This window comes from Pseudocercospora fijiensis (genome assembly GCF_000340215.1).
Source record: "Pseudocercospora fijiensis CIRAD86 unplaced genomic scaffold MYCFIscaffold_4, whole genome shotgun sequence".
Lineage (NCBI taxonomy): Eukaryota > Fungi > Ascomycota > Dothideomycetes > Mycosphaerellales > Mycosphaerellaceae > Pseudocercospora > Pseudocercospora fijiensis.
This window is the reverse complement of record NW_006921535.1, coordinates 5,727,477-5,735,534: the sequence shown is the minus strand read 5'-3', so window position 1 is coordinate 5,735,534 and position 8,058 is coordinate 5,727,477. Positions and strand designations below refer to the sequence as shown.

General features: G+C 49.7%; 3 protein-coding genes across 3 annotated transcripts; 2 read left to right on the top strand and 1 right to left on the bottom strand.

The window, feature by feature from the left end:
- Positions 1 to 2,119: 2,119 nt before the first annotated feature.
- MYCFIDRAFT_85502 (uncharacterized protein) lies at positions 2,120 to 4,218 on the top strand (the record flags this gene model as incomplete). The annotated part of the gene is made up of 2 exons (XM_007928639.1): positions 2,120 to 2,669; positions 2,723 to 4,218. 2 exons carry the CDS (start codon positions 2,120 to 2,122, stop codon positions 4,216 to 4,218), a joined length of 2,046 nt encoding a protein of 681 aa, XP_007926830.1.
- Positions 4,219 to 4,357: 139 nt separating this feature from the next.
- MYCFIDRAFT_175089 (uncharacterized protein) lies at positions 4,358 to 6,145 on the bottom strand (the record flags this gene model as incomplete). The annotated part of the gene is made up of 17 exons (XM_007928638.1): positions 4,358 to 4,422; positions 4,452 to 4,479; positions 4,511 to 4,636; positions 4,668 to 4,674; positions 4,713 to 4,759; positions 4,795 to 4,825; positions 4,863 to 4,899; positions 4,930 to 5,018; positions 5,046 to 5,073; positions 5,108 to 5,114; positions 5,147 to 5,551; positions 5,578 to 5,621; positions 5,649 to 5,879; positions 5,917 to 5,962; positions 5,992 to 6,022; positions 6,064 to 6,094; positions 6,124 to 6,145. 17 exons carry the CDS (start codon positions 6,143 to 6,145, stop codon positions 4,358 to 4,360), a joined length of 1,275 nt encoding a protein of 424 aa, XP_007926829.1.
- Positions 6,146 to 6,169: 24 nt separating this feature from the next.
- MYCFIDRAFT_175088 (uncharacterized protein) lies at positions 6,170 to 7,982 on the top strand (the record flags this gene model as incomplete). Its single annotated transcript, XM_007928637.1, has 8 exons — positions 6,170 to 6,302; positions 6,339 to 6,365; positions 6,394 to 6,489; positions 6,520 to 6,625; positions 7,565 to 7,633; positions 7,669 to 7,747; positions 7,777 to 7,890; positions 7,935 to 7,982. 8 exons carry the CDS (start codon positions 6,170 to 6,172, stop codon positions 7,980 to 7,982), a joined length of 672 nt encoding a protein of 223 aa, XP_007926828.1.
- Positions 7,983 to 8,058: the final 76 nt, after the last annotated feature.

Genomic DNA, 8,058 nt, shown 5'->3' with positions numbered 1-8,058 from the left:
TGGGGGGGGGGGGGTAATCGTCGTGGAGGCCTTCGGAGGGCTGCAATTCGCAAACGCTCGGCTGAGGTCGCTGGCCATGGTATCGTTGACGCTCCACGACAGCCTTGCCCGGATACGGAACGCGTCGGTGATTGTCCGTGCAAGCATCATGGCAGGACGGCATACCTGGCTGGATGAGCGACAGCAAGTCAGTAGATGTTTTGGCAATCAAGCGCGTAAACGCGTGACAAGTAGTCCGGTCCCGGACACTGCTGATGCTTCGCGCTGGTGACACTTCCTTTCGTTGGTGAAACTGTCGTGGAATCTTCTGTGAGTGGAGTCGCGATGGTCACCGTCGCGCTCACTGCGAAATTGGAGTTGCAAGTTCGGTGTCGCGCAACTATCGCACTTCAACAGCAAGTCTTGCAGCACCTCGTACAATGTGGACCGTATGCCGCCACCTGGTAGATCTGTAGTAGCCCCTGAAATACCGACATGGACGTTTCGCCGCCGTCACATCTCTGTCACCGCCTCAGTCCACTCACGGCGGCAGCACAACACACACTGCGACAACATGGACATAGACAGCACTATCGCAGCATAACAAGGCAGAGAGTGAGACACGAAGAGTTTCTTCTCCAGATCAATGCCAACGGCAGTGAGACTGATGAAAAAAAGGTCGCGTCAGCTGGAAGTAGTGCAATACCAGCGACACGGTGCCACGCAGACATAGGCAAGCCCAGCGGCCTGGCGACGGGTTCAAAAAATAGGTGTGAGGTCGCAATGCTCAGATCGCGACCTCTGTGTGGTGTGCTACCACCACAAGGCCTCCCCTATGGCAGTGCAGCGAAGAAGAAAAGGGAGAGAGGGTGAGCGAGAAACGAGTTCTTTTATTCTCGCACACTAGCGTGCTTTGTAGCGTGCTTCGGTTTGATCCGCCGTGCTGAAGGCTACTATGACATTAGAAGGGCATGGAAAGATTGTGCTGTGGGATGACGCATTGTGTTGTCGGGGAGAAGGGTGCGTTTTCTTCACTTGCCCAAGTTGCGGGTTCAGGGGCGTGGCAACGATTGATGGTCCATTCTCGGACACCTGCAGGACTCTGGGGAGTTTCAAGAGTCTTCTTTTATGCAGTTTTGTATGAGAAAGGCTTGATAACATGGAGGTTTTGCTGCCTAACATTCGGCCCTGGATGCTTTGTAGCTTGGTAAGCCAGACTTTTATGTGCAGCAGAAGAGGACATCTACGTACGGCCAGATCACCAAACTTGGCCACCTGTCCATCGGTTTCGTCTCAAGCGTCTTGAATGGAATTCTACCGTCAATGGCACCGGAGAAGCATCGTGCTTGGCATTCACATGTGACAAGGTCCGAATCGGGAAAGAGGCATGAGAGGGCCATGATAACGATACCAGGAGCGTGCTGTGGTACATTTAGATCGTAACAGCAGTTTGGTGTTGTGTTGTGAGCTGATTCGCGCCCTTGAGCTAGGACAATCTTTGCAAGCATGTTCAACGGCTGCGGCTTGGCATCACTTCCTGATCGGAGGCGATGTCTTTCAGCGCATCAAGCATCCAACCACAACACACGCTCCTCCTTTATCATCCGGAGACATCAAAACCGAACAGACAAGCGTCAAGAAACCATCAGAAATCGTAAGAAATGACTAGGTCCTCCCAGTGCTGCTGTGACTAATGATTGCAGCAGATGCCAAACCTCCACGACATCAAATCTTGGGCCAAAGAGAAATACCGCGTAGCGAAGAAGAAGGCGAAGAAGATCTTGGGTGTCGACCAGCCTCCGACAGGCTATGAAGTGCTGGGCGACCGACTGGGCTTTGCGCAGGAGCGCGGACTTAGTGTGGATGACGAGTTCTGGGTGCCAAAGATGCAGACTTGATGCGCGTTGGGAGAATTAGCAACCGAACACTTGCTTTTCGAGCCGTGAGATCCACCTTGAGCTCCGTCATTGAACCGTCTCGAGCCCCTCAGGCTCAAATCCGCAAGTCTCCATCCGTTTGCCTGTGTCTGAGATCTGTTTGCTCCTAACTTCACCACGTCTTTGCAAATTCGCGTTCTAGGTTGAGAGCCGACACACCACCTTCGTCGAGAAAGAGGATCCGTACCACTACACCATCGCTAATGCCGCCTTACGTGGCCCCTGGGCCCCCGTCTCGATCCTTCCCGAAAGAGCTACGCACTCCGCATGAGAAGAGACAACGCCTCGCCTTCCTTCGGCGCTCTGTGCTGCAAGATGCGTATATTCTCGAGGTGATTGAGAGGCACCTGCCAACAAGGTACCAGAAGTTCGCTCTCCTTGACGCTGTCGATGCGAGAGACGGATATGTGCAGCTCGTCAGGGCGGGACCGGTGCTATTGCATACCCACCCACTGTTCTCCAGACTCGTATTGAGGAAGATTGAGCCAGCGCTTGTAGCTCAATACTCTACATTGCAGACAGTTCAGCAGCGGCAGAGCTTCATACGTGTGAGCATTAACATCGACAACCCAGCTCACCAACAAGAGATGAGGCGCTTCCTTCGCGAAATATTTGATGGCACCGCTACATTGCCAGGCGGCATCGCGAATCGATGCTCCGATTGCTGGAGGAGAATGCAGGCTTTTCACCTGGATGGTACGATTCGCCGGTGTCGAGCATGCGCCGAGCGGTACTTCGGCAGTGTCAAGCATAGTAAGTTACTTTCCCCCGTAGACGGGAAAAAGATATACTGACCCTCTTTACAGCCATTGAGTCCCTCGACCGACGAATATGTGGCTTCTTCAAGCTACCCCCACCATGGATGTCTGGGTCGTTCAAGACAAATACAGCACCTTTCGATTACGATCCCAGCTTTCCGGTATTCTTCGAACCAGGTACCGAGAATGAGCTAGCATTGAACATCCATGAGGTCGAATGGAAAGATCTCTTGGCTATACCCCTTGCCACTCTCAAGAGAAACTGGGTCAAATACTGCCTTGAGAAAACAATCTCGCATGCCGCCGCCATTCACTCTTTTCACTTCCAGAATCATCTGGCAAAAGAGCCAAGATATCCTGATCCCTACGGCCTTCGCGTGGCCCTCCATCAAGCGAATGGGTCCGACATTGATCTCTTTTGTCCACTTGATGCATACGGGATTTGGTCTGCTGGGTTCGAAGACCTGAAGAAGTTCTTTGCAAGAAGAATATGTCAGAACGACGAGGTTAAAAAGTTGCGGTCATTCTTGCGGGCAGCATCGGACCAGGACTTCGAATCGCGTCTCGTCCCAAGAACTGTTCGCATGCGGCTCGATCCTCTGGACCAGCTGGAGACCGTCATGCGTGACCAATTCAGGCCCTGTCTCGGCGTATATGCTGAGATGGTTTTGGATGCAACGGTACGACCAGCTCCATACGGCGGAGTGGTTCTGGACTGGTGCAACGACAATGCTCTGCCCACGGGGCAGCCCTGTCTTCACGATGACTGCGACGGTCTACAGCCTCCATTCTCGCTGGTGGAACAAGCGTTCATCAGTCAAGCACATGCAACAGAACAAGACGCACAGGCCCACGATATCTGGCAAAGAGTCGCTCAAGTCCTGAGCAGATTCAGAATCGTGCTAGCCAGTATGATTCAACGGGAAGCAATGGCAATCTACCAGGATAACAAGGAGCAGCCATGGCGAGAATGGATTGAGCTAGTCTGCGGCGAAGCAGTCGTGAACAACGAAGGCAATTTTACCACGCTTGGCGAGCAGGTCCGCAACTCCGCTCCGTTCGATCAAGATTACCAAAATCTCGAAGCTTGGTCCATGGGTCGTAACGTCGCACAGCGCGTACGATTCATGGTCCACGTCGGCGCCGAAGAGTTCTGGCGTACCTTTATGCGAAGTCCCATGTTCCTCCGCCTTGCCAAAACATACCTGAAAGAAAAGCAAGTCCTGATTCTAGTACCAAATACCAATTTAAGCAACAGCGGCTACGTGCCTGGCTGGATTATCGATGCTTGGAAGCTCTTGGATATCAAAGTCAACGGTGGAACATTCGATGCTGGAATGTTGATGTTCAAGGGAGTCTGGGAGAGCCCGAGTAAGAGGATTGCTGTGATTAAGTGGAGTTTTCACGATATCCCCGAAAGCGCGAATTCTGCTCGCGGAAGGGAACGCGTGCCTGTTACGGAGAGAATCGATACGGTCTGCATGAAGGATCTGTATGATAACTCCGCAGAGCCCCCATTGGAGGGTCGCACGAAGGCTATATAGCTATCTCTTCAATATCGTAGCTAGGAGAGCTGGATCGAATTGGAAATAAGGTAGCTGGTTGACGGTGAACGAGTGTTATCAATCCATACACCACAATTCTGGAACCTAGAGGCTTGCATCATTAAGACAGTGAGCTTTTTCATCCGTCAGTCTCGCTATGATACTGATGGGCATGAACCACCCTGTGTTCACTCACATAGATCACTGTCTGTCACGTTGCTAGAACAGATGACCATAACCAGTTTGATCAGTAGATAGCCCCTGATCTCAATTCACGCGATCTTTAACGGACAAATGATGAGAAAAGTTCCCATCGACTCACGAATCCTCCATTTCGATCAGAGAGAACTTTCTGGTTTAGGTCGAGTGGCAAGGTAGTGTTCACGCCGACCTCACTCTTCAAGTCAACCTCCAGAGACTTGTCGTCCATGGCAGTGGCTGCTTCTCACCAAGATCCTATGGGGAGATTGACGTTCCAGAGGTGTCCTTTCCACGACTGATAGGTGATGTTATCCTTTTGAGTTCTCCTCGAACCACCCGCCTCTGCCATGTTGCTTTGGCATATCCCCCCGACACAAGTGTGCGCAATCCTGGTTTTCTATGTCCCCTGAGAGAGGCGCGTTGCGAAAAGTGCTTCCGAACACCTTCGCCCGAGAAGCAGCTCCCTCGTCGAAGCAAAGACTCATTGGGGGTTTTAAGCAACATCGCAACTTGTCGCTCCATAGCTTCCAGGTGCCATTTCCTGTGCAGACTCGATCTTGCCGCCTTTCCCTTTCCATGGTGCAGGAAACATCATAACCCTACGGAAAAGTGATGAAGCGGCGCACAATGAGCCAGAATCTTCTCCGCCCATCTCTTCCGCAGTAAATGGCTCGACAGTGCTAGACACTCCGATACTGCCATGTTGATGCTTTGCCCCCTATACGACCCTGCATATAACGAGCTCGTCTGGATGAAGCAAGGGGTGGGTTTTGCTGCGAAGCTGACGGTGGTGGAAAGACTCATGGATGTTGTTTTGGCGCTGCGATGTTCTGCATATCAAATGCTGGTGCGGCACGAAGTTCTTGCGGTTGCAGTGCGTTCCATGAAGCGATAAAAGGACGGTGAGTGCGTTGAAGAGTAGTGGCGATGTAGATGGGCAACATGGCGGCTTCAAAGGATCTGCCACAGCTTTCCTGTAAGTGATGTGGCCGTATACATCAAGAAACGCCAGACTGTGTCTCTCGGTCGTCCGTATTTCATCTAATCCCTGTCGCGGCCCTGCTTTAGCTTGGAAAGCACGCAGTGCCAAGGCGCACAAGCGTTTCTGTCCGCCAATTCCTCTCCAAATGAACTCTTGCCATCACAAATCGATCAAACCATTTCGAAAATTCTGGATCCTTTGACTTCGACACGAAAAGCACCTGTGAATTCATCAAGATGTCGGCCACGAACCAGCAACCAAGACATCTCCCCGTCGTACCTGGAGACTTGGTCATTAGCAAGCATCGTCCCTGGAGCCTTGTCAATGCTGCGCTCCCAAAGTTTCAAGCAAGGACACCAGAGAATGACCAGTACGCAGCAGAGCTGCGACATATGGTCCACCAATTCGGCATGAGTGCTGCCAAAGACTTGAAGAAAGAGGTGAGAGAGCATATCTTCTCTCTTGCATCGACTCCAAACTAACAGATGGTGTTTGCAGCCGAGTATCGAGACCACGGAGCACATGAAAGCACTTGCAAAGAAAGTAGGAGAAGTGTTCTTTCTTAACGCACTCGACGACGTAGAGTTCACTTGGGACGGCGAAGCAATCGCTCCGAACAGCCTTGGTGCAACAGACGGTTACGGAGAAGACACCTACGCCACTCTAAGGTGGGAATTACGGGAGAAGACAGATCTAGGCGTCTTCTATCTCCTCGTAGGCACGATTCTTCACGAAGGCATCCATGTGATGTTTTACAAGTACTCGTGTATGAACGAGCTTTGCGGCGTAAAGAAATGCATGGACAGACCCAGCTTCGGAGAAAACGGGCACTCAGAAGCATTTTACGCGATGGCATCAGCAATCGAGAAGGAGTCGGAGAGGTACTTCGGTACCAAGCTCAGTGTATTCTAAAGCGATGTCTGCATCGTGAGGGGAGCTTGCAAGAAGAGCACGATCTCCTCACGTGAAAAAAATTCAGTGTTGTAATTCAGTAGAACATACAGGAGCAGAGGCGACAGATACTCGACCGAGGCACGTTATAAGCACGTTTAAGGTAGAAGCGTCGAAGGAGGCTGTATCACTTGGACGTGGGCAGCCAACACAACTCGAAAGCGTAGGCCCGAGCAGAGGCAACAGATACTCGACCGAGGCACCCTATAAACACGTACAAGGCAGAAGCGTCGAAGGAAGAGCAAGTAAGGCATTTGTCTACATTACTTCAACGTAAGTAGTTAGTATAACTCGGAAGAGTATGTATAGGGAGAGGCTATAGATACTCGACCGGGGCACTCTAAAAGCACGTTAAAAGTAGAAGCGTATAAGGATATCTAATTCGGCAGAGCAAGTAAGGCATTCGTTTACATTACTTGCCTATAAGAAGCTAACACTCTAACGAATCGAAAGACTTAAACGTCTACTTCTCTTAAACAATATAGTATTATAACTCGATTAAATAATATAGTACTATAACTCGACCGAATCTATCCGAATAGAGGCGACAAATACTCGACTAAGGTATTTTATACACTCGTTTGCTATAGAAGCGTCTAGGTATATTTAAGTTAGTAGAGCAAGTAAGGCATTCGTCTAAATTACTTAAACTAATACTAATTAGTAAGCGTATTTCAAGCTATATCTTCTAGATATTCGTTTACTTAGCTTGCTTGCTCTAGGCATTCCGGAGGTAGAGAAGTTAAAGATTACGAATAGCTAGCTAGAGTTAATAGAGAGTATTATATAATTCCTAGCTAAATAGAGATCTCTTTAGTAGGAGCGCTTCGGTATAGGAGAACGTCTAGTAAGAGTTTAGATTAGCCTTCGTAAGCTTATAGAATTCACTCTAGCGTAGGTACGGTAATCTGTCTTTCTAGCGAGAGGGCGCTAACCGCACTCGGCAAAGTACTCTACGATAACGCACCTAAAAAGCGAAGTAATCGTAAGAGAGGTCTCCTAGCATTAATAGTCTAAAGCACTCTTAGAGGTATTTACTTATATAAATTACTGTCTTTTATCTTGCTTATATAGTGACTCTTATAGGCCTCCACTTTGATTAGTAGATAGCTATTATCTTAATTCATAATCAACACCTGGAGCTATGCTAGAGTTTACAGCGAGTCTTAGCGTTCTTCGGCCAACTAGGATAGCAAAAAGAAGAGCGCCAAGAAAAGGACGCAACGCAGAAGAAGATACGCATAGCCAAGGGTATCTTTGCATTCGCAGTCTTGGTTTGTCGTGAGAGAATTCGCTAAGCATCCTAGGAATTCGAGGGAGAGAGAGAGAGATGTGGGTGCGATTCTGCCGGTTCTTTTTCGCCATTTCATCGATTGTATTCTCGAAACGACCGCGGTGTAACCGTGGTGATGCAAAATTCATAGACATTCAGCTTTCATCCCCACGGCATCGGTAGAGAAAACAGAGGTGGAATGAGATGTTTCTTATCACAATCGGCCTTCGGTCGTGGATGGCGAGAGATCGAGGAGGCTTTGGGAGTGGTTTGCTAGGAAATAGGAGATTTGGTTTTGGCCGTGGTAAGATAGATGATGGCTTGCTTACTGCTGCTCTGCTTCGGGGATATGCTTGAAGTGAATGACTCCATATAGGTAATGCTGTGGACCTCAATGGGTCGAAAGTGAAAAGCTGCGAAGGAAAGATTTCGA